This window comes from Diabrotica virgifera, chromosome 7 (genome assembly GCF_917563875.1).
Source record: "Diabrotica virgifera virgifera chromosome 7, PGI_DIABVI_V3a".
Lineage (NCBI taxonomy): Eukaryota > Metazoa > Arthropoda > Insecta > Coleoptera > Chrysomelidae > Diabrotica > Diabrotica virgifera.
Genome location: NC_065449.1, coordinates 40613200 through 40640224, shown reverse-complemented (window position 1 = coordinate 40640224; position 27025 = coordinate 40613200). Strand labels below are relative to the sequence as shown.

The following is a 27025-nucleotide window of genomic DNA, read 5'->3' as shown; positions in this document are numbered from 1 at the left end:
GGGTGAAAGTCACCCCCAGGGCAAAAGCACACATCGGCACAATATCACTTTTTTCTTTGACATGTAAGCTATACGTATGCCAAATTTCATGTCAATCCAAGCGGTTCTTTAAAATTTAGAGCAAAAACCGTGAAAGAATGGACTATGAAAATGAGCATCATTTTAGATGATGCATGAAACTATGTTTAATTTCACGTTTTGATTAGTTTTGTGATTGAATCATCCTATATAATGCAATTATTGCATACTGTAATTTATATACGTAACAAATATGTTTAAAAGATAATATTTTTTTTGTATCTTAGTGCAATCCTTCTGCGTGTTTAGAACTGTCAACAACAATGAAGTCATATTTGATGTTAACTCTAATTATTGTGGTTTTACTGTTTTATATTGCCGAAGTGGAAACTACTCCTAGGGTGCCTTTAGCTCCACCACCTGGAACTTGTTTGCCACCTGGAGGTACATTATTAGATACAGCTATAAATTTTGTATAACTCAATTTATTTGTTTTGAAATAGTATCATCATCACCATCATCAGCAGCTCGACAACCCTTTTTGGGTCCTGGCTTGTTCTAGGATTTTCCGCCATTCTGTTCTGTTCCTTGTTTTGTTCTTCCAGTGGGTAATCTCAAGTGTTTTCAGATCTTGTTCCACTTGTTCCATGTATCTAAGTTTGGGTCTTCCCTTTGACCTTCTCCCTACTGGTGTTTACTTCATTATATGTGTTTTGGTGTTTCGGTCTCCAACATTCGTTCAACATGGCCCATCCAGCGCAGACGTCCGATCTTTATGGATGTTATGACGTCGGGTGCGTTGTATGCTGCGTATAGTTCAAAATTATATCTTCTGCGCCATACGTCATTTTCTTTCACCCCCTTATATATGTGTCTAAGGATTTTTCGTTCAAACGTACCTAATAAGTTCTCATCGCTTTTCGTCAGTGTCCATGTCTCTGATCCATATATAAGGACCGGTTTTATCAGGGTCTTGTATATTTTGCATTTGGTTTTTCTCGTGATGTTGTTAGATCTTAGATGTTTAATGAATCCATTATATGTTTTATTAGCAATATGTATTCTTCTCTTAACTTCTTCGCTGACATTGTTATCGGCGGTAACTAGTGAACCTAGTATGTAAAAAATTTTACGCTTTCGATGTTATAGTCTCCTATTGTCAGATTTTGTAAGTTTCTTTGGCCTGTCGATTTGCTGGCCTTCATGTATTTGGTTTTCATTTCATAAACCCTTAAACGCCCAAGGGTGGGTAAAAAATGTCCACCCAATTTGACCTGGATCCCGCGTAAGAAAGAAAAGTTGATTAATAGCAAGCTGAAAATTTGTTAATAGCTTAACGGTGTCTAGTCGGACAAACTTTGATGCACGGGAACACTGGAACAGGGGAAGTTTTAATTGTGGAGCATGATAAACGTGTCGTCCTGACAAGTTTATGATTGTGAAAAATAGCAAGTTGTTTTTAAGTTTATTCGATAGCCAACGTTATGTAATATATGCGAAAATGTTTGTCCGACAAAAATGTTGGGCATTTTAACGAGTCCGACACGTAGAACATGTCACATCACAGGAATTATGTTGGTGATGAATAGCAGTCTGATTTTTGCATGAGATTTTAATGAAAGGTTAAAAAAGCAATTGGAAGTTCTGTCCGACAAAATTAATGGGAAGTTTTCGTAGTCGGACATTCTAAACAAGTAAGATATAGACAAAAATGCTGGTGATAAATAGCTTTCCGACAAAGACGAAATTTAATTAAGTAAATTATTCCGTACCAAGAATGACTTGTCGGAAAAAAATAAGGGGTAGATTTTGTAGTCGGACAATTTAAAAAAATAATTTTTGAAATTTCAATAAGGGGTGATTATTCTATGTCAAAAGTACCTGCAATCAATTACAATCGATATCTTTCGATTTATCTCAACATCATTTAGATACCTCACTGTAATACATTTATAGTAGATCAGGCAAATTATATTATGGATTGAGTGGTCTAGCTATCTTTGTCTGCCACATGCGCGGGATCGGTTGGTTAAAAGAGATAGATAGACCACCTATCGACTTTTTGCAGTGTATTCCCTGTCTACCCTTATGTCTATGAATACATTTCCATTTAAGAAAAACTGTCACTTTTGACAATAATTCATAATAAATTGCAATCGTAACTTCAAATTTAAACGAATCGATTTATTTTGGCAGCAAATTATTTCTTGCCATATGACATATTAATTACATTATTATTTCATTTGTAGAAAGTTGAGAAAAATTACGTTATACAATTTTAGTAATAATTTATTTAGGTACCCTTTTTCAATCAAGCAAAGCATTATAGCACGAAGAATGATATTCAATAGAACTTTCAATTATCTGGCAACTGAACCTCATTGAATTGATGACCAAGTATTTTACTAACTTTGTAAAATGTTCGAAAATTACTCAAAAATGTTCCGTTGAATGGTTTCACTTTTAATTTGGCGACTTAAAATTTAAACTGTTGACACTCAAAAATAGACACAAAAACACTCCATAGTTAATATAAATTTTAATTTCCAACACACGTGGCAAACAGAAACTTAGAGACCATGTACTTTCAAATACTACTTTGTATGGCACAAAGTGTCACACTGACAAATGCAGCCTTCTAATACATACTTCTAAGCATAATGTGTCATATTTACGTCTATTCTTATAAGCACCGAAGTTTTAGACTCTTCACATTTTTCAATGTCGTTTACAGGGTTAAGATTTGAGTATGAAAAAAAAATGTATACAACGATTTTTGTAGGAAATTTTCCGTACTTTCTGTTGCGCCTAATTAGAAAACCCTAAGAGATTGCTTTCACATGTTCTTTGACATTTTTTATTTTCATTTTGAAAATATCTAGAACAGACTCCATTGAAAAAAATAATTGTTTTGCAATATATACATGCATTGATAGTTACCTCACTGTTTTTGGAGTGTGCATGTATATATATGCACATGCAAATATGTGAATATAAATAATAATATACAACTAAAATAGCTTTATCAATATGTGACTAAGTCATTCTGAAAAAATGTTTTTTATTTATTTCCTTCGATTTGCCCAAACTTTTTGTCCGACATATAACTTTTTGCTTTACAAAATATAATTTGTACATAAACAAATCAAAATTAGCTTGCTATTTATCACCAACATTTTTGTCTATATCTTACATGTTTAGAATGCCCGACTAAGAAAATTTCCTATTTATTTTGTCCGACAGAACTTCCAATTGCTTTTTTAACCTTTCATTAAACTCTCATGCAAAAATCAGACTGCTATTCATCACCAACATAGTTCCTGTGATGTGACATGTTCTACGTGTCGGACTCGTTAAAATGCCCAACCTTTTTGTCGGACAAACATTTTTTCATATATTATATAACGTTGGCTATTGAATAAACTTAAAAACAACTTGCTATTTTTCACCATCATAAACTTGTCAGGACGACACGTTTATCATGCTCCACCGTTAAAACTTCCCCTGTTTCAGTGTTCCCGTGCATCAATGTTTGTCCGACTAGACACCGTTAAGCTATTAACAAATTTTCAGCTTGCTATTAATCAACTTTTTTTTCTTACGCGGGATCCAGGTCTAAATGCGTATTCCCTTGTAACATATTTATTACGTGTTTAAAAATTTTTCAAAAATTATTTATTGTTAAAAATACAGCCCTTTATCGAATGTTAATATGGTTTTACCGATATTTTTGAAAATGAAAGTAATATCTTGAATAAGTAGTATCTTGAAAGTTAAATATGGGTGAGCATAAAAAGTACAACCTTGCTAAAACTTGTTACTAAAAGTTTCAGTAGTAATTGCACAAGAGCTCTGAAATTATTGAATTTTTCCCGAGTGACACTTTGACAGTTTTAATTTCACGAGCCGAAGGCGAGTGAAATTATGTCAAAGGTGTCACGAGAGCAAAAATTCTATATTAATTTCAGAGATCGAGTGCAATTTGTTGCGATTATTTCATGAATAAAACTGTTCAAAACCAAAATTTTATTGTAATTTATTTATGTAAGTTCAAATTCGTACACAGTTTTTATAAATATTTGACGATTTAAAGTCATCACTTATATAATTTTTAAAACATTAATTGTCATTAATGTCACTGAATGTATTTTTTCGTAGCAACGAAGGGCATCTGACGTAATATACTTAACGACGGGATATGATCAAAAATTATCACCTTAATTTGCATTTATGTAGCTTTCTATTGGTCAGAATCTTCTATGAATGAAATAATCTCTATAATTTCACGTTGGTAGGAACATAATCAATACAAAATTATCGACGTATAATTAAATTATCGACATAATTATCCGCCAATGAGGAGGCTGAAAGGAAGAATGTGAAGGAAATCGGACAAATCTGAATATGGCTTTTACTGGTATGTTAATTTTAATCTGCATTGTAATTTTGTAAGGTTTGTAAATTGTTTATATTAATATTTAAGAAGATGCTGTGTTTATTAAGCATAAGATTCTTAAGTTTAATCCATTTCCAACAAATCTCAATAAATATATTAGCTATTTTCGAGGTGGACATTTTTTACCCACCCTTGGGCGTACTCCGCCCTTTTGTGCCGCTCTTTCTAAAGCATTAAATGCTTCTATCATTTCTCTTTTGCTTCTAGCTATGATATCAACATCATCTGCAAATGCCAATATTTGTACACTTTTTGTTATTATTGTTCCTCTGGTGTTGACTTTTGACTCTCCAATTATTTTCTCTAATGTGATGTTTGAAATAGTATATTATATTATATATAATAGTGTATTTTAGTGATCTAAAATGCGCGATAGCATGTGAATGGTCTTAAGTAAAATGTATGTAGTTGTAATTGGGAGTTATCAAAACGAGCGTTATCAAGCGCATGTCAAGAGAACGGGCCTTAGCTCATTGCCCATATCTTCCACGATTTTTAAAAAAACTCACTCTTATCATGTTAATTTTGAAGTTTTCAGCATGGAATTGGAATTCGAAATTTGGTAAAATTTCGGGAAAACTTTTAGAGAACTATTCGGCAGCAAATATTTCTTTGGGATTTTTTATCCGGGATTTTTTGTGGGGATATTTTATCCAAAAGAAATTGTGGGGATTATTTGTCCGGGGATTTTTTGTTCGGGGATAATTTGTTAGAATATTTTGACCGGGATCATTTGTCCGCGGATTATTTGTCCGGACCCCGGTCCATCTAGTCGGTGGTCGTCCTCGGCTTCTTTTATAGTCTCTGGGCCTCCATTACATGATTCGTCTTGTTCATCCGTCCACCTTATGTTCTAGCTAAGTGCCCTGTCCAGTTACAACTAGCGTCATGATTCGTTCGATGAAGTCTTGAACTCATGATCTGTGCCTGATTTGTTGGTTTGTTCTGATTTGTTGTGGCCTCGAAGGCTCACGTCCAGCATTGCACGTTCCATGGCTCGTTGTGTAACTTTGAGTTTATTCGGGGATTTTTGCGTATACTTAATTTTTTGCATAATGCGTTTTGATATATGTTTTTGATAAGTGACATACCTGTAATATAGTCAGCTTTGATTTAGGGCTTAGAGTACTGTTTCAACCTCCACAAAATCAAAAGCCTTCTCGTAATCGAAAAATGCAAGAACCTGAACCAGTGATATGTTGTACTCGATGCATTACTTAATTAATATTTTTATGGCATGCAAATGGTCATTTGTGCCATATCCTGCCATTAAGCCTGCCTCTTCTTTGGGCTGATAAAAACCTACGTAACACTTTTTGAAAGGATTTTGTAGTTTTATTAAACTGTTGCTGCGATAAAACTGTTTTTATTTTATTTTAATTGTACCACTGTTTGAGCGGAGGAGCGATATTTAATGTAAATATTGTTTTTACCCAATTTTAAAAAAATGTGAAAACGTTGAATTATCCACGTCCGTCCGTCCGTAACACAACTCCTTCGTCATTATACCAGGAAGAATGACAAAATGAGGTGCCGAATGAAAGCTTATAACCCAAAGATGGCAATAAATGTGAGAAATTTGACCTAGGACTTCTTTAAAGTCGCTGGAATAGAACAAGCGATATATTATTCGACGCGCCTTAGCAAGACGAGAAATATAACTTTATATATATATAGGTACTTCCGGTTTCATGACTGTCTGTCCGCGAATATAAATCCTCCGTTATTAATACAGACAGAATGACAAATGGGGTGTCGAATGAAAGCTTATAACCCAAGGATGGTAATAAATGTGAGAAATTTGACCTCGGACTTCAAGTTTCAGAAATTCAATTGGAAGTAATGTTTTAAAGTCGCCGGATTAGTACAAGCGATATATTATTCGACGCGCCTTACCAAGACGAGGACAAATATATACTTCCGGTTTCATGACTGTCCGTTTTTCCGCGAATATAACTCATCCGTTATTAATACAGATTGAATGACAAATTGAGTGTCGAATGAAATCTTATATCCCAAGGATGGTATTAAAGATAAGAAATTTTACCTCGGACTTCCAGTCTTAGAGTTTCAACCGGAAGTACCGTTTTATAAAGTCACCGAAACAGTATAGGCGATATATTATTCGACGTCCCTTAACAAGATGAGAACAAATACAGTCGGAAAATTGAAAGAATACCCATGAACGATCACATTAATCACTTATTTTGTATTTGCTGTCTTTTTCTATAAATAACAAACGTTTGTTATAGAAAAAGACGGAAAACACCAAATAAGTGATTGATATGATCGTTCATGGGTAATCTTTCATTTTTCCTACTGTATATATAAATAAGTATGAAAAACTTTAAGGGGTAATTCTACATGAAAAAATAATGACAATTTGCTTGATAAACGTATGTCCGCAAATGCTTCGTTTTCGAGATACGGGGTGTTGAATTTTTTATTTCAAACTGCCAATTTTTTTTTGCTCTAAGACCGGTTGAGTTATGAAAATTAAATTTGGTCGGTTTTAAAAGGTAGTTATTGCGTATTTTTGACATGCAAATAGCAATTTTGTATTCATCATTGGCGCGCCTACGGGTAATGGTCTCAATTATTTCAAACGAAAAAAAATAGTACACCACTGACATATTTATTTCAAATTAAAAATTATTTTTGTACTCCACGTTTAATTTATGATAAAGAACCTTTCTTGTCTTTTTTTCATACGGTGCACCGTTTTTATGCAAAAAATAAAACATATTTGCGCGTATTTTTCATTTCTTAATACATTATCAATAACTATACAATAGAATAATACCAAACTAGAACAATAACAGAAAATATTACTAAAAAGATTTTAACTAGGTGCAAAGCTACAACAAATGTTCACAATTACCTCCTTTAAAGTTGACAGAATAATTTTATATTCACCCTTGGCGCACGTATAAGTAATCGTCTGAATTTTTTTAAAGAAAAAAATAGTACGCCAGTGAGACATGTCAAATTAAAAATCATTTTTAAATTCCTCGTTACGACAAAAAAATCATTCTTGAATATTTTTCATATAAGGCGCCGTTTTTATTCAAAAAAATAAAACATCTTAACGTTTACAAAGTATTTGAGAGACGGCCCTGACAGTGGCATGATTATACCACGTTTTGAACCGCTCTGTTATTTTTCAACTTTTAAATGTAAAATACGGAACAAAAATTTGATATTCTCAAATACTATCAACAAATAATAGTGCAGTGTTGATGCCAATCGACTCAACCCGACGTGAGTACCAAAAAACCTTTATATAAGATATTAAAATAGTAAATATAACCTATATATCAAGTTCAACCTACTGGTTTTTTTGGAACTGTTCGGAACTGATCCACGCCGGTTTTTTGGCCAGTGACAGGACCGGACCTGCGGCAAAGCAGGAAACAAAATAAAAATGACTTCAATTAACAACATGACTACTTCTACTTCAAATACACCAAATACACCAAAAAACACTTATTCCAATGTAGTAAATACGTTCAAACACCCAACAGAGGACCAAGCAGTAGTACTCTCCAGTATAGAAGGCATCAAAATTCACCATTACATCGTAGCAATTGGATCACTGGTTGGTCCACGTAATGTCTTGTTTGCATCTAGAATTCCAAACAACAGAATATGTATCTACCTCTCTACCAAAAACATAGTCGATATGCTTCTTCATTCCCACAAATATATTAGCATAAATGAGTCAGAAATAGAGATAAGAAGACTAATCACACCAGCACAACGACTTGTAATTTCTAACGCATGTCCTTCAATTCCAAACAATATCATTGAAACAGAATTACAAAAATTAGGCATTGCTGCAGTTTCCAAGATGACTTTCCTAAGAGTGGGTATGCCAGAAACCGAATATAGCCACATCCTAAGCTTCAGAAGGCAAATATTTATTTCTCCCTTGGATAACACCTCCATTCCTGACTCCTTCAATGTATTTCACAATAAAACTTATCGTTTATTCCTCTCGATTGATGGACTAAACTGTTCTAAGTGCAACACTATTGGACATAACGATTCAGATTGTCCCATCATAACAACTGCTAACTCCTCAAACGTACCCTCAGGGACCTCTCCAAATACTACACATGAAACAGAGGATAGAGGTCCTGAAACACAACAAAACATGGAAATGAACGCCAGCATAACTGAAACTATAGAAAACATAAGTCTACCCTCCTCACCAAAAGAAACAACATCATCAAATCTAAATAATATTAATAATCCTGCCGAAACTGTAACTCTGCAACCTTCAGTTAATATTAACAAACAACCTACTCAAGTATCTACTCAAGTTAAAAGACAAATCTTATCCTCACCTGACATTGACCAAAATAACCCAGAAACAGACTCACAAATCTTTGCTGCTCCTATCACACATAAACTAAAAAAACCTAAAAAACAAACTAAAACCTCTGACGACGACATTATTTGTTCTCTAGAATTAATAAAAGACCAAATTGAAAACCGGTCACCCCCATTCACATTAAATTTTAATGAAATATGCGATTTCCTAGTTAATACCCTTCATGCTAAATATCCTGAAACAATCTCAAAGAACTACTCAAACGAACCTTCCGAATTAACAGATATCCTTAACTTTATTCATTGTTACTCTCACAACTCTAAATTAAAAAACAACATCACCAGATTAAAGAAAAAACTTAACCCCACTCACACATCTTCAACGGAAGAGACCGAAAAATCCGATGGATAAATCACTAATTCTTCAATGCAACCCAAATGGGTATTTCGCTCACCTCGAATCACTCAAACTATTAATTAAAAAATATTCTCCACTAATACTGTGTATACAAGAAACTCACTTCAAAGAGAATTCTGTAATAAACTTAAAAAATTATACTCCCTTTCTAAAAAATAGAAGTACAGAACATGCCAGTGGGGGCGTGGCTATCTTTGACAGAAATGATATTGAAGCTAAGCCTATTAATCTAAATACCAATCTCGAAGCTGTTGCAGTTCAGGTCATATACAAAATGAAAATAAACATCTGTAATATATATATTCCACACCCACATGAGAGACAAATACAAGAGGTAACTAATTTACTACATCAGATACAGCCTCCACTAATCTTATTAGGGGATACAAACTGCCATAACACCACTTGGGGAAGTTCAAAAACAGATAAATGCGGGAACTTATTACAAAACACAATCAATAATTCAAATCTAATACTTATGAATACTGGGGAACCCACCAGGTTTAATTCCTACAATGGGAATCTTTCATCTATTGATATTTCACTATGCAGTCCATCACTGGCAACTATATTACAATGGAAGACACTAAAATACTTATATGACAGTGATCACTTTCCAATCATAATTGACATCATAAATGACAAACAAGAAACAACACATCCAATTTACCAGACGTGGAAAATAAAAACCGCTAATTGGGACCTTTTTCAGCAGTATATTGATGAAAAACTACACAACTTCACATTATATAGAAATATTGACAAAAACATATCTACATTAAATAATATAATTATATCGGCAGCACATAAAGCTATCGGTAAAACAAAAACTTGTAATAGGACACCGGTCCCCTGGTGGAACGATCAGATTGCAAAATCATTATCTGCAAGCAAACACGCACTGAATATTCTTAAAAAACATAAAACAGATGCTAATCTCCTGGAATTTAAAAAACTTAGGGCAAAAACTCGATATTTAATTAAAAAAAGCAAAAGGGAGTCTTGGCATAATTATGTTGCCTCAATAAACCCCTCAACTCCTATCGAAACCATCTGGAAAAAGATCCGAAACCTTAAAGGATCAAACAACTACATCAATATTAATACTCTTTCTTACAATAATAATCTTATTACCGACAAAAAAGACATATCTAACGTATTAGCCGATGTGTATCAACTAAATTCTAGTGATAGAACCTAAACTCAAATTTCATTAAATACAAATATCATGAAGAATCCTTTAAAATTTCAATCCATGACAGCAAATCGCCCCTAAATGAAATCATAACTCAACAAGAATTTGATTATTCTCTAAATTGCCTTAAAAATACTACTTCCGGTCCAGATGATATCCCACCTATTTTCTTGAAAAATCTTCCAGAATCAGCTAAACTTATCCTCCTAGACCTATTTAACTCAATATTTTTCAATAATATATTTCCCAAGATATGGTGCCATGCATTTATCATCCCAATTCTTAAACCCAACAAATCTAAAGACGATCCCCTGTCATATCGTCCAATCTCCTTGACATGTAGTATGTGTAAACTAATGAAAAAGATTATAAATAACAGATTAGTATGGCATCTAGAAAACTCAAAGTTATTATCCCCCTATCAAAGTGGTTTTCGTAAAGACAGATCCACTACCGATAACTTAGTGTCGCTTGAGTCTGAAATCCATGAAGCATTTTTACACAATCAAAAATTACTAGCTGTCTTTATTGATATCAATAAAGCATTCGACACTGCATGGAAATATAACATCTTAAAAACACTACAAAAATTTGAAATTGAAGGTCACACACTAGCTTTTATACAAAATTTTTTAACTCATAGACAGATTGAAGTAAGAGCTAACGGTTATAACTCTAGTCCACGATCTCTTGAAAATGGAATTCCTCAAGGCTCCATTTTAAGCCCAACATTGTTTCTCATTGCAATAAATAACATCTTGGACGAAATGAGATTACCGGTTAAAGCCAATTTATACGCAGACGACTTGATTATCTACCACAAAAGCAGAAGTGTGGAATGTGCTGCTGAAGTACTACAGAAGTTTTTACACACGCTGGAAAAATGGTCACTTAAAACTGGTTTTAATTTTTCTCCTGAAAAAACACAGTACATAATATTCAGCAAACGGAAAAATATAAAGAACGTTAATCTAACTTTAAATGGACATACTCTAAAAGAAACAAACGAAATAAATTGCCTGGGGTTAACTCTAGATTGCACCCTAAACTGGAAAAGCCATATACATACCTTGCAAAAACAATGTCAATCTAGAATAAATCTCCTGAAAATTCTCTCAAACCGTGCGTGGGGAGCAGATACACGAACCCTATTAAACTTATACCAATCACTTATACGTAGCAAATTAGACTACGGCTCAATATGTTATGATACTGCCAAAAAAACTACATTAAAAAAACTAAACTCAATTCAAACAACGTCACTAAGAATTGCTCTGGGCGCATTTAGAACTAGCCCAACCAATAGCCTTCAAGTATTAGCTAACGAACTACCTTTACACTTACGAAGGCAACAATTGTCATTAAATTATGCAACTCGTGTATCATCAAATCATCAAAATCCCATGCATTCAAATATCTTAAAACCTAAATCTATCAGTAATTACAAAAATAAACCTATGAATACACTCCCTTTTCATGAAAGATTAAAATTCAGTGATTACGACTGTGAGCAGTTTAGTGCCATCATAAATCCAACCCAAAATTTTCCGTCTTGGTCAACTAGTCCACCAATTGTAAATACATTCCTTACTCGCTATCCCAAAACATCCACTAACCCAACAGTAATACATCAATCATACCATGAGATAATATCCCTATATCCAAATTCTGAACATATCTACACTGATGCATCAAAAACTCAATCAGGACTAGCAGCGGCTTACATACATGGAACAGACCATTTTAAAATACGACTCCCTCTGAATTGTAGCATATTTACTGGAGAAGCACTGGCTATTTTAGAGGCACTGAAAGTTTGCAGAAGAAAATCCGCACCTCATTACATTATAATATCTGACTCATTAAGTACACTAAAAGCTTTACAGCAATTGTATCCATCAAATGAAATTATAATGCTAATAAAAAATGAACTCATACTACTATCAACAATAAACATAAAAATAATTTTTTTATGGGTGCCATCACACGTGGGAATCAAGAGAAACGAAGCAGTAGACCAACTTGCAAATGAAGCTGCACTAGATGAAAGCATCCCTGTGTCAAACATGCTAACAAGAAACGACCATAAAATCTCCATCAAAAAACATATTACCAGCTTATGGCAGAATTACTGAAATTCCACATCCAACAAATTAAAAGAGGTTATAGAAACGGTCGGCACCACCTTACCACTCCCACTCAAACGTTGTGAACAAGTGATAATAACTCGACTGCGATTAGGACATACTATACCAACCCATATTCACTTAATAAATAAAGAAGCCATCCCTTTCTGCCACAACTGCAAGATCCAAATTACTGTGAAACATATTCTGTTAGAATGCAAAACATACACCCAAGAAAGAAGGAAAAATAACCTCTCTACCAACATGAAGGATGTACTAAGCTGCCAGTTCAACCAAGTGCTGAAATATTTGAAAGACATTAAATTTTACAGTGTTTAATAGAATATGTTTAAGTTGTATAGGTATACATTGTAAGAAATCGACTACTTGTAATTTGTGTTTGTACCCCCTGCTAATAACTCTTAGTAGTTGATGCAGGGTCATTTTTGTTTAAATAAAAAAAAAAAAAAGTATTTGAAATAAGTTTCTATGCATTTGGGAACTACCTCGAATAATTTGTAAGCGTTAAGATGTTTTATTTTTTTGTAAAAAATATGAAAAAATGGCAAAAAGATTTTTTGTCGTAAATTGAACAAGGAGTTCAAAAATGATTTTTAATTTGACATATTTCAGTGGCGTACTATTTTTTTCTTTAAAAAAATTCAGACCATTACCGGTAAGCGCGCCAACGGTGAATATAAAATTATTCTGTCATATTTAAAGGAGGTGATTTTGAACATTGGTTGTAGCTTTGCACCTAGTTAAAATCTTTTTAGTTATATTTTCTGTTATTGTTCTGGTTTGGTATTATCATAGATTTACGAAGGGGTTTTCATTAATCTAAGGGTATTATTATATTGGAGATTTCTTGATAATGTAAAGAAATGAAAAAACGCGGGAAGATGTTTTATTTTTTTGCATAAAAACGGTGCACCATATGAAAAAAGACAACAAAGGTTTTTTATCATAAATGAAACGTTAAATATAAAAATGATTTTTAGTTTAAAATATCTCAGTGGCGTACTATTTTTTTCTTAAAAAAATTCAGACCATTACCCGTAGGCGCGCCAATGATGAAGACAAAATTGTTTTTTGTATGTAAGAAAATGCGCAATAACTAACTTTTAAAACCCACCAAATTTAATTTTCATAGCTCAACCGGTCTTAGAGTAATAAACAAATTGGCAGTTTGAAATAAAAATTTTAACACCCCGTATCTCGGAAACGAAGCATTTGCGTACATACGTTTATAGAGCAAACTCTCATCTTGTCATGTAGAATTACCCCTGAAAGTATTTCATACTTATTTACTAACACCCTGTATATTTTTGGTTTTTATATCATTTCAGGTTAAATGCTACTAACCGGAAGTGTCGCAGAAAATTAGAAAAACTACATTAGAGTCACAGAAATAGTACAAGTGACAAATTAATGGAAGCTTATTGAAAAGTCAAGCTTGAATCTTAAGCTTTAGTTCCGCTTTTGAAGCCATTTCCTTTTACATTTACCCCAGAATTTTCCTCTATGGGGGGTTGGCTTGGGCGGGCTTCGGACAAATAATCCCTGACAAAAAATCCCCACAAATTATCCCTGGACAAAAATCCCCAGACAAAAAATCCCCGGACAAATAATCCCCGGTCAAAAAATCCCTACAAAAAATCCCGGACAAAAATAATCCCCACAAATTTTTTTCGACAAAATATCCCCCACAAAAAATTTCCATGAAATATTTGCTACAATGATTAAGTAATTAAGATTAAGCATGAATTATTGTAATTTCGATTACCAAATTTCGAATTCCAATTACATGCCGAAAACTTCAAATTTTACATGACAAATGAGTGTGAGTTTTTTCAAAAATCGTGGAAAATATGAGGAATGAGCTAAAGCTGTGGAAATCATGTTATAATAATTATTCGCTTAAATCTTTTGCACACTCTGCCTTGAATAACTAAGTTCAAAACATTGCCTATTATCTGTGTGCATCCATGAAAAATGTTTGCTCTATTAAGAATGTTCAGCTTTGTTATGAAAACGCAGAAAACAGGTTTGTGACATAGCTTTTCAAAACTTTTGAAGCAGGTTTCTGAAATGTTGCTTGTAGTGAATTGTAACTGATGACTAAATATTTTTCGTTATGTATTACTAAAAAGATTACTACACTAACATACGCCGAAGAAATAGTTGGTGACTTCCAGTGTGCTTTCAGGCCCGGAAGATCGATTGTTGATCAAATATTTACTATTAGACAAATGCTTGAAAGGATTGGGAGTATAATCAAGACGTGCATCAGATCTTTATAGATTTCAAACAGGCTTATTCAATTAATCATCCTACACTATGGAATAAAATGGTCGAGCTGGGCGTACCCAAGAAACTAACTGCGTTAACGCAAATGTATTTAAGTAATTTCTTTGCACAAGTTAGAAGAGGTGGGGAAATATCAATTCCCTGCGTAAATTCTGGACTGAGACAGGGAGATCCGTTGTCCCCGTTGTTGTTTAACCTGGCCTTAGAATATGCCATGCGAAAAATTTATCCAAAAATCAAAACAGACATAGCTGCTCGGGGAGAGGCCAGATGGGAGAAAGTCTGTAGAACGTAGGACGGCCTAGAAAAAGGTGGAAAGATGCAGTGAGAGAAGATCTGGAAAAAATGGGAGTGAGACAATGGGAAATAGTGGCACAGGGCCGACACATGGAAGGCAATAGTAAACCACTCCCTAGGATACTCGAAGAGTTTGAAGAGCCATTGATGATGATAATAACTAAATATTTTTGAAGTTAAATTTACAAAAAGTAACAGGTTTTTTGCATTCCAATCAAGATTGTCGTTTTCGGGCAATCACGAATAGGCAATGTTTTAAATATAGTTATTCAAAGCAGAGTGAGTAAAAGATTTAAGCTAATAGTTACAACATGGTTCCGACAGCCTTAGCGCATTCCCCAATTCCCCATATCTTCCACGATTTTTGAAAAAACTCAAACTCGCTTGTCTTGTAAAATTTGAAGTTTTCAGCATAGAATTAAAATTCGAAATTTGGTAATCGAAATTGCAATTCATGCTTAATATTAATTGCTAATCATTATTTTCGTGCCGAAAAGCGGTTTCATGGCGATTGCTATAGCTCTCACATACTGAGGCTACAAAAAATTTGAGTCGATTGCGTTAACGGGAAAATTTTTAGAGAACTATCCGGCAGCAAATATTTCTTGGGGATTTTTTGTCCGCGATTTTTTTGTGGGGATATTCTGTCCAAAAAAAATTTGTGGGGATTATTTTTCCGGGATTTTTTGTCCTGGGATTATTTATCCGGGGATTTTTTGTCTGGGAATTTTTTGTCCAGGGATAATTTCTGGATATTTTTTGTCCGGGCTTATTTGTTCGGGGATTATTTGTCCTCTTCGCTTGGGCACCGATATTTTTTTGTATTGTTTCTGAAAGACAAGTTACATTTTCGTACTATTCTTTATATTTTTTTATATACCCTGGGAGGGGTTTTAACCCCCAAAACCCCCCTGGGTGCGCCACTGTACGACCCAAAGTTTAGTCATGACTCAAAATTGGTGAAATATTACAGTAATCGACGCAAAGTTACACGAAGAGTTCAAATATCGACTTCCGGTTCTATTTTCAGTCACTTTGTGTGAAAACCTAGAACTTACGAAGTCAAATTACTTGCTTAAAAATTTTAATATGTCTTCTTCTTTTTCAGGTATTACTTGGATTAATTGTACAAGACCTAACGAGTTTTACGATTGTGGTAGCGCTTGTCAAACCACGTGTAAAACATTAGGAGCGGTTTGTCCTATTATAAACGTACGATGTAACGACGATTGTTATTGTATAAAGGGATTCGCAAGGGATGACAAAAATAAGTGTATACCAATAGAAGACTGTCCGAAACGTCATCCTTGCGAAGATCCTTGTAAAAGCTGTTAAAATGGGATCAAGTTCTATAAACGCACTACATTCAGTAATAAAATTTCAGTACTGTTGTTGTTTTTCTTCAGTTTTAAGTTTATTTATGAATATGCAAAATGTCATAAAAAAATAAATAACCGATAGAACTTGAAAAATACAGGGTGTCCAGAAACTCTACCGACAAACGAAGACAGGAGATTCCTCAGATAATTTTAAGACAATTTAACCCAATTCACCTAGTCCGAAAATGCTTCCTAAGGGAGCTAGAGCTCCTTGAAGATGGCGCCATGTAATTAGTTTTTCTTAAATACCTCCAGAACGCTTCTATTTAGAAAAACGAAAATTGGTATGCCCATTTACTTTCCAGAAATGAATCGATTCCATCTATTGCGAATTTCTAGTACCGGTCATAGGCGTCCGTTTTGGGTAGGGCAACGGTTATTTTATCGCCTAACTTTTTTGTCTTTAATTTTTAAGCATTTTTGACTCTGAATTATTAAATTGTTAGATATTCTAGTACTAAAAGGTGCTCATACTTTAAGTCGATAGGATACACCGTTTTCTAGAAAAATCGATTGGAAAATTTTTCGTTCTTTGAATGTCAAAAAAAAGATTTAAAAAATCTATTTAGAAAGGTAAAAACTGGTACATTTATTTATTTTCCAGAGATTAATCGATTTCATTAATGGCGAATTTCTACTACCGGTCATAGGCGTACGTTTTGGGTAGATCAACAGTTATTTTATAGCATAATTTTATTGTCTTTAATTTTTAAGTATTTTTGACACTAGATTATTCAATTATGAGTTATTCGAATACTAAAAGTTACTCTTGCTTTAAGTTGGTAAAAAACATTTTTTTTATTTCTTTCAATTTTTTTTTTCAAATTCCCAAAACTAAAAACTTTCAAATTGATTTTTCTAGAAAACGGTGTGTCCTACCGACTTAAAGTAAGAGTACCTTTTAGTACTAGAATACTTCGCAATTTAATAATCCAGTATCAAAAATGCTTAAAAGTTAAAGACAAAAAGTTATGCGATAAAATAACCGTCGCCGTACCTAAAACGGACGCCTATGACTGGTACTAGAAATTCGCAATAGATGGAATCGATTCATTACTGAAAAGTAAACATGTATATAAATTTTCGTTTTTCTAAATAGAAGCGTTCTGGAGGTATTTAAGAAAAACTAATTACATGGCGCCATCTTCAAAGAGCTCTAGCTCCCTTAGGAAGCATTTTCGGACAAGGTGAATTGGGTTAAATTGTCTTAAAATTATCTGAGAAATCTCCTGTCTTCATTTGTCGGTAGAGTTTCTGGACACCCTGTATACTTCGTTTACCAAAAAAAGTATTTATTTGTTTGTTTTTTTTTTCTTATCCTGTGTTTACTTCTTCTGATTTCTCCATTAGGTATATTTTCTATTCTGCATACTCGGCAAATGGTCGATCAATCAATAATATACGGTTTGCCGACGACACTATTTTATTAGCTGAAGGTATTGAAGATTTACAACAAATGGTTGGCAGAGTGGTAGAAGTCAGCGAAGAAAACGGACTGTCCCTTAACACAAAAAAGACACAAGTTATGGTAATAATAAAAGCCCAACAGCGCCAAGAAATTATAACAATATATCGTTGGTTTGGAAGAACACTGTTACAAGTCGAAAAGTTCTAATTTTCAGAAGAGACGTTTTAAAATTTTAATGTGCTAGTTTTCATTATAATTTTGGTAAGGTAAAAAATAAGAGGTAAAATCTTTCACAATATTAAAGAGCATTTAAATATAAATAGAAAGACCTTTTTTGTTCTCACCTTTCTACGTGTAATTAGCATTTGTAACAGTTTTTCCCAAAAGTACCCCGCACAAACCTTATGGAAATTAGGTCCCAGTGGATTTCGTTCATACTTTGGGAAAATGCTCTTTGAAGCATCCTGATAAAAAGTTCTCATTGGCACGTCTTGATCGTATGAAGGATCTTCAAGATATAGAGGCACAAACTCGGAAAATTATAAGATTTACTGGGTATTCCAATTCCCTGAGTTACTGGTTTTCTGGCAACATGTAGAAGTTTGGATCAAGGAAAAGTACTAGTAGTCTAGGATTTTTTCCTGGCTATCCAATGGCGACCTTTACTTTGGTTGAAGGTCAGTGCCTTCAACGGACGTCATCTTCTAGAGTTTCGAGGGTTTTCAGCATTAAATTGATATAAACAGATTACTCATGGGTATTTGGGATCGCTAAGCACGAATATGCCATCAGAATTGACCACCAGAGGACGTGGTTGCCAGGGCCACTGCAAGGGACGTCATCTTCTAGAGTTTCGATGGTTTTCGGCATTTAATTGATGCAAATGAATTACTGGAGGGCATTTTGAGGTCGCTAAACACGAATATGCCACCAGAACTGACTCCCGGAGCACCTGGTTTCCAAGGTCAATGAAAGGAGCTCCTGGAGTTTCGAGGGTCTTTGGTACTACATTAATGCAAACGGATTAGCTATATGTTTTTGGGTTTGCTGAACACGAATACGTGATCAGCTCAGACACAGGAGCACCTGGTGCCTAAAACAGGTTATTTTCTGGAGTGTCGGAGGAATCAAATGGATTACTCTTAGGTGTTTAACTCCAGAAGATAACCTGTCTTGGGCACCATGTGCTCCTGTGTCTGTGCTGACGTATTCTTGTTCAGCAACCCCAAAAACCTATAACTAATCCGTTTGCATTATTGTAGTACCAAAGAACCTCGAAGCTCCAGGAGCGCCTTTCATTGACCTTGGAAACCAGGTGCTCCGGGAGTCGACACATACACTAATAAATAGAAGTCTTTTAATAAATATAAATAAAAACAAAATTTTTTAATAAATAGAAACAAAAATATTTAAAACCATCACATTTTAAAAAAAATTGTAGGTATATATGACATTCACTGCAGTTTACTTTACAAACATAACAGGCACAGATTTGTTGGTTGTTTTTCACGAACTATCTCTTCACCCTCAAGAATTCCCATAAACTTGTTTACTTTTGCAACATTCTCCGTCTATTCCACCATTTCCCGTTAGCATAACTTAAGCAGAAACATCATGTTAATGAATACTGAGGTAGTAGCTCCTTGTATCCGAGTCATTTAGTGGCCGTTGACCTGAAGATGCTCTGCATACTTTAGAGAGCGAAACCGGTCGTCGGAAGTTACAATAAATGATTGAGAGTACGTCCGTCTTTTAATTCTTTTAAAGAGTATCTCTTCGGAAAGAAAAATCTAGTGAGATATATAAAGACCAATAGACTCAGATGGGCAGGGCCTGTGATACGCAGTAACGACAATCTTCTCCTTTTTCATGTGCCGTGCTCGATTATCGAGCGTTGGCTATATTAATTTTGTTGACGGCAGCCCGGAAAGATGATGCAGAGGATCTGTTAAACAATTCTCTCAGGTTTTTAAGCCATGACGTTCTTCTTCGACCTGGTCCTCTTCTTCGACCTGGTCCTCTTCTTCCGTCTACCTTGCCTTGTATTATTAAACTGAGTATATTATATCTACGCCGGTACTCACATACGGCTCAGAAACCTGGACACTCACTAAAAGAGAGGAAACATTGCTAGCCACCTTTGAAAGAAAAATCTTGCGACACATATATAAGGGCACAAAAGAAAATGGAATTTGGCGAAGAAGGTACAACTTTGAACTATACGAAATATACGAGGATCCAGATATCATAACATTCATTAAAATAGGACGGCTGCGTTGGATGGGACATGTAGAAAGAATGGAAGAAGGCGAAATACCAAACAAAATGTTCAAACAGATGCCAGTAGGAAAAAGAACAAGAGGAAGACCGAAGCTGAGATATTTAGAACAAATAGAAAATGATATAAAACCTTAAAAATAAAAAACTGGAGAAAAAAAGCACGAAACAGATCAGAGTGGAGAAGAATCCTGGAACAGGCCAAGACCCAGAAAGGGCTGTCGAGCCAATGATGATGATGATATTATATCTATCTGGGTATCTCATAACATGGCCAAAATATTCAAGTTTTCGATTTTTAGCTGTTCTGACGACTTCCGTGACTTTTCCCATCCGGTGCAAAACAACTTCTTTACGACAATCGCCTTATAAATAGTGTGTTTTGGGAAAGGCCAGATGGGAGAAGGTCTGTAGGACGGCCTAGAAAAAGATGGAAAGATGCAGTCAGAGAAGATCTGGAGAAAATGGGAGTAATACAATGGGAAATAACGGCAAAGGATCGACAAACATGGAAGGCAATATTAAACGCTTCAAAGACTCGCGAAGAGTCGTAACGCGATTAATGGTGATGATGATGACTGGATGCTGTAGTTCAATAAGCATTTGAGTTATATTGGCTTAAAATAAGATAATACATGTCGGTTCTATCTAGAAGAGGAAACCGCTGCTGTGTGCATTTTATATCACTGTGGAGGTTTCAACTATAATTGAAAATAATAAAATATTCAACTTGAAGTACGTGCTTCATTTACCCATAAAAAACAATGTTTCTTCTATTTAATATATACAGAGAGGAGCTAAAAAATATCTGAGACTTACAACATCTATATTGGAATCAAGAAGCTTCTATTCTGCTAGACTGCAAAGAAACAGACAAAATTTGCATTCAAATAGGTGTTAGACAGGGTTGTGTGTTGTCCCCAACTTTGTTTAACGTTTACTTAAAAATAATTTTTAACGAATGAAAACTATTAACGACATTAGATATGCAGATGACACCGCGATCATAGCTGAAAGTATCGAAGATTATCAATTCCTTATAGATCGTGTCTTATATTATAGTCTCGAGTATATAGATAGACTTAGCATACATACAACAAAAACAAAGTTACTTGTAATTAGTAAACAAGAAGTCGGCTTATGCATCTAATTGTCAGTAAGTAATGAACCGATAACCAAAGTTAACCATTTTAAGTACCTACCTAGGATGTTGGATGAATGAGACGATAAATCCGGATGAAGAAATCAAAACTCATATATAAATTGCAAGAGGAGCATTTATGAAACTTAGATCTCAGCAATTCTCAGCTGAACTTACAACTAAGAATCAAGTTTCTAGAATGTTATATGTATCAAAAATGAATAACCATTTTCAATTTCGTTGCAAAACGAAAACACAGCCGAACCATATTCTAGTCCAATCAGAGAGTGCTGCAAGCACCCCTACCGGTTTCGAAACTTATTAGTCTCTCATCAGGAGGCACATATGCTGTTCTCCCTGATCCAACCGAAACAAACCCCAGCGTGCAGTCCCGGATTGCAACGAACGAAATGGCATAGATGCCCTAACGGCAACTGCTAGCAAAAAGACTAAGTTTTCACTCTAATGGCATATAAAACAACATCATGCTATTCTACACCCCACCAGAATGAAAACAATGGGAACCTTCTCTGGTTACACCTCCGAGGCTTCTACAATTTGCAAGCCATACGGATGCTGAGACTAAGAAAGATGAGGGAATTCTACAATTTACAATTCACGTCCCATCTGCTCAGCGCGGTAAAGTTCTAACGAGAATGGTTCCCTTCAGTACTCCACACAGAGTAAATGTACAATATCAATAATTCCTGCACCAAGGTCAATCAGGCGCCGTTCTGGATTGAGATGTCTTTTGAAGATTCCAGACCCCTCTTTAAAGATGAAAAAAAGCTATCCAATGTTATAAGCATCATTCTGCAGTAAACCGATCTTCTTCTTCTTTTAGTGCCTATCCGTTTCGGATGTTGGCGACTATCATATCAATCTGTACTTTGCACACTGTTGCTCTAAAAAGATTTGTGGTTGTTGTGTTGAACCACGTACGCAGATTTTTCAGACAGGAAATCATTCGCCTTCTTGGTCCTCGCTTTCCTTCTACTTTTCCTTGCAAGTTTAGTTACAGCAATCCATATCTTTCACTGTTCCTCATGATGTGACCGAGGTATTTAATTTGGGCTGTTTTTATTGTGATTAACAGCTCTTTCTTTCTGCATTCCCAGCAAAATACCCTGATTAGTAATGTGGTCGGTATACGATTCCTTCAGGATTAGACGATAAAGTCACATTTCAAAATCCTCAATTCTCTTGCAGGATACGTCTAAAAAAAATTCAAGAATTAACTCTATACAACAATATAGGAAAGATATAACATCGCAATAACCTCATTCTTATGGGTATCGATACCTAGTAAACTAATAACTCATATAAAAATAAAACTTACAAATACGTTGAGTGTTTTATTCTAAAATAAAAATTTCCTTTACAAGAAATAATTTTACTTTTAAATTAGGATTTAAATACATATATTATTAAATACATCTAAGCTAGTTAAAATAAAACATATATAGTTTACCCCACAACCGGAAAATCCACAATATCACAGCTAAATTACTAGTAAATATATACAACTTACATACGGATGGTACGCTAATGGGACACTTACAAGTGATGTGAGATATGCATGCGTCTTTAGTTGGCAAAAACACGAAGAACAAATTTAAAAATGGTGATTAAAAAATACTAAAACGTTTCATAGTAAACGCAGAATTATTATATGGAGGACATATTTGAATCAGTGTACCTCTGTTCCTCATTCAAATCTCTCAATATTATTTTATATATTTAATTATTCAGGGTAGCACTTCCTTTTTTAATAAGCTCCACGGGTATACCATCACTTCCTCTTCCTGCAGATTTAGTATTTTTTAGGTGTTTTGTCGCATCCCGTACTACTACCGAGGAACAAATCACGGAAGAGTGGGGTATTGGAATTGTTTGCTAGCTATACAAAAAGGGTGATCAATTGGAATGTAGAAATTACAGAGGAATAACCCTCCTTCCACATACAAAATATTTTCGAGTATCTTATATGGTCGGCTTAGTGCATATTCAGAGGAGCTTCTTGGCGAATATCAAAGTGGTTTTAGGCCTGGTTGATCAAAAACAGACCAGATCTTTGTGCTAAGGCAAATACAGAAAAAAAAACAATGAATGCAATATCGACACATACCATATTTTGGTATATTTTGGATCGGCCTATAGTAGTGTCCTAAGAAATAAATTGTATGAAGCCATAGATGAATTCCACATTCCCGATAAACTGATAAGATTGGTTAAGGCTACAATGCGTAAAGTTGTTTGAAAAGTCGAAATACATGGCGAACAAGCAAAAGGCGTTGGAAAAGCATGTTGGACTGCGACAGGGAGATGCGCTGGTGTGTCTCCTTTTCAACATAGCTTTGGAAAAGGCGGTCAGAAATGCCCGAATAGACAACAGAGGAAGTATTTTTAATAAATCATCCCAAATTTGGCGTTAATTTTGCGTTTACTTTACTTTTACCGCCCTTTTTATATTCAACGTTTTTTGTATACAGTACAAAGAAGCTTAAGTGAGTTTAACAGACATAATGTGTATATCAATATGACTTTTGCATTTGCGACTGTTGAGATCATAGCCCAGAGTTCAGACGATTTTAAGAACGTAGGCCCATTCCATTGATCATGATATTTGCCAAAGCGTTTCTTCGTTTTCTCCAAGCTCCCATTCCCTGTGCATGGTGTTGTAATTGTTTATACCACATGCTTGTTTGTTCTTCGTCTTCAGCCTACAAAATAGAAGTGAAATTAGTCAAAAATACAGTCACACAGTGGATGGATCTTAATAAAAAAAACAAAATATAACAAAGTATTTTTTAATAAGGTTTTAATTTTTTTTATTTTCCTATAATGGTAGGGGAGCCCAAGGGATTTTTGCAGTAACTCGAGCGCGTCAGATTATCATATGGGGAGAAACCTGGTACTCTGTAGATGTACCTCGACATATTGGCTCTAAACACAGGGGAGTTCGTTAAGGGGGGGGTGAAAAAAAATCTACCCTTAGAGAAACTCGAAATCGTCAGATTAATATAAGGTAAGTTAAGTACATGCAAGACAGTGTATATTTCAAAAATCTGAAAAATTTTCACAAGAAAAAAGCGAATATTTCGCGAGATGAACGATAGATCTAAAAACTAAAAAATACGTGCTCAATATTTGACAAAAATCTATCGAATGATACCAAACACCACTCCCCACGGAGAGGGTGGGGGGTAAATTTAAAATTTTAAATACGAATACCGCGATATTTCGCGAAATGAACATCAGATCGAAAAACTGAAAAATACACTTATTCAATATGTTTAAAAAATCTATCGAATAGCACCAAACACGACCCCCCACGGAGGTGGGGTATGGGGTTATTTTAAAATTTTAAATAGGAGCCTCCATTTTTTATTGCAGATTCGGATTCCTTACCTTACGTAAAAATAAGTAACTTTTATTTGAAATATTTTTTCGAATTATGGATCAATGGCGCTATAATCGGAAAAAACGATTATTGGAAATGGAAAGTCCCCACTAAAATGGAAAACTTTACCTAACTTTTTTTTGGTTTTAGAAACTACTCTTTACAACCCAATAGGTCCCCAAAGCGCTCGAATGACTGCACATTTAGCATACTTTCTTCCCCTACTATAAAGTATACTGTCGAATCATGTGGAGCGGCTCATTCTGCTCTACTATACGCAAATTTTTTCAAATGTTTCTAATGAGGTTCTGGACGAAAATCAAATCAATTTTTCTCAGTTTTTCGTAATTTCGCCGTCTTAATTGTGTTTCATCTTGGGCTTCTCAATATCTATGATAAACTTTTCTAGACGGTAAAATACAAAAAAAAAACAAAGTCTACCTATGTGGTGTTGTCGAAGCCAGTTTTGAGTATCTCTTGAGAAATGGCTATACCTTGTCAAAACATGGGCAAACTAAAGCAATTTGGAAAATCAGTTATCAATATAGCTCTGACTATTCAAAGCTTCACCCCCCACTCTTTGCACAAAAGATACACATCCCTGTTAGAAATTGTGAACCAGACAAGTTTCCATTCATTTCAGAATTACTTTAAAAATACATTTCGTCGTCTAAAATAATGATTTTTTCATTGGCAAAGTGTACTCGCCTGGGTTGACGACAACACCTTGATACACGAGGTAGTTTTCCTTGAAGGTTTTTAAGGTACTTATGTCTCCATCGATATTTAAGACCATTCCTCTACAGTCAGAAGATCTGCATTGACGCGTCAGCGTCAATCTCCTAGTTGATATTTCACCCTCGCTTTTTCCCTTCTCACCAATCTCTATGACCTCTGAGCAGTAAACGCACGTGATCTTTCACTTTTTGGTAGATGCTGACCTGGTATTCCCTGTTCGCACACCTTTACTATTCTATAAATGGGTCTGCGTGAAATGTTTTCATTCTGGAATATTCGACAGATCAGCTTTGGGTATCCACCCAACCAACTTGTAGATCTTTATCTTGATGTGCCTATAAGGCTTTTCATTTACAGTTATTTGTTTCGAGCTTCTTTCATGTGTCATGTAATATTAATATATCTACGTCGTACGTTATTGGTATATAACAATGATACAAACCAAAGACGTATGACGTGGATATATTAATATTATACGACACCTGAAAGAAGCTCCAAACAAACGACAATCGATGAAAAGCCCTATCTGAGACGAATATTGGTGATTATCACGGCAATCTTTATCCTATGTTTTGTTGAACCAGGTTGTGAGGTTCTTTAACCAGGATGTTTTTCTTGTTCATAGACATCGCTTTCCAAAATCCTTTTCCTTGCAGGTTGCCTTGTAGGAGGGCATATCTGGATTCATTTCGCATAATGTTTTCCGAAGTATTCTAACTTTCGATATTTGATGGTGGTCAATAACTCAGGGTTATCACTTGAAAGCAGACCACTACACCGTATTTGGATATAAAGTAACCACACACAATCTTTGACTATATAATTTGACTAAAATACTTACCTTAAATATGAACGTATCCTTCCCTAATAGTTCCTGCACTTCAAAGTAACTTTGCCAAGCGGGATCTGCTGCTATAACACATCGGTCTAGGTAAAGAGGATCTCTTAGCAATGAATATCGGCCATTTTTATCACGAACCAGTAGTAAAGCTGCCTCTCTTACGCCGGTTTTGGAGAAAAATAGACCACCATTCTCTTCTGATCTGTCACTACTTTTATTTGGCGAAGGCTACAATAGTAAAATGTAAATTAGGTGTATAATTGACGAGAAAAATAAGAACATTAAAGAAAAAAAAGATTAAAAAATAAATAAAGGTGAGACCTGCCGAATTGGAAGCCAAATACCGTAAAAAAAGCAATGAACTATCTGAAAGTGGTTCTTCTCTTCTTATGCAATCCACTAGTGGATGTTCGCGGTCACGTTTGACCATTTTTGTCTATCCGTTGCAGTATGTATTAGGTCTCCTATATTTCTTAGTCCTGTCCATTGTTTGACATTACGGAGCCATGACATTTTGTTCCTGCCCACTCCCCTTCTTCCTTCGATCTTTCCTTCAATTAAGGTTTGCAGAAACTGGTATCTTTCGTTTCTAATTAGTTGCCCCAGGTATGCCGTTTTTCTCTGTTTAATTGTGCATAGCAGTTGTCGGTCAGTACATACTGAACAAACTATGCTTGTTTTTA

The 27025-nt window shown here is 34.8% G+C and overlaps 2 protein-coding genes across 3 annotated transcripts in view; one reads left to right on the top strand and one right to left on the bottom strand.

Moving 5' to 3' along the window:
* The first annotated feature begins 324 nt into the window (after positions 1–324).
* Positions 325–17800, top strand: LOC126887955 (inducible metalloproteinase inhibitor protein-like). The gene is made up of 2 exons (XM_050655909.1): positions 325–462; positions 16264–17800. The coding sequence occupies exons 1-2, from the start codon at positions 342–344 to the stop codon at positions 16488–16490; spliced, it is 348 nt and encodes a 115-aa protein (XP_050511866.1). The 5' UTR covers positions 325–341; the 3' UTR covers positions 16491–17800.
* A 4902-nt stretch (positions 17801–22702) lies between these two features.
* The window catches only part of LOC114329403 (uncharacterized), a 620236-nt gene continuing 615913 nt past the window's right edge, over positions 22703–27025 (bottom strand). For both annotated transcript variants that reach the window (XM_050655973.1, XM_050655975.1), the window contains 2 exons: positions 26343–26570; positions 22703–24083 (listed from right to left, as the gene is read on the bottom strand). In XM_050655973.1, coding sequence (XP_050511930.1) covers positions 23952–24083; positions 26343–26570 — 360 coding nt within the window. In that variant the 3' untranslated portion in view covers positions 22703–23951. The remainder of the gene's footprint in view (positions 24084–26342; positions 26571–27025) is intronic.

Bases quoted from the DNA above. Each gene is read 5' to 3' on its own strand.
- LOC126887955 (XM_050655909.1), top strand. From the start codon at position 342: ATGAAGTCATATTTGATGTTAACTCTAATTATTGTGGTTTTACTGTTT. The intron at 463-16,263 runs GTACATTATTAG...CTTCTTTTTCAG, and splicing joins AACTTGTTTGCCACCTGGAG to GTATTACTTGGATTAATTGT.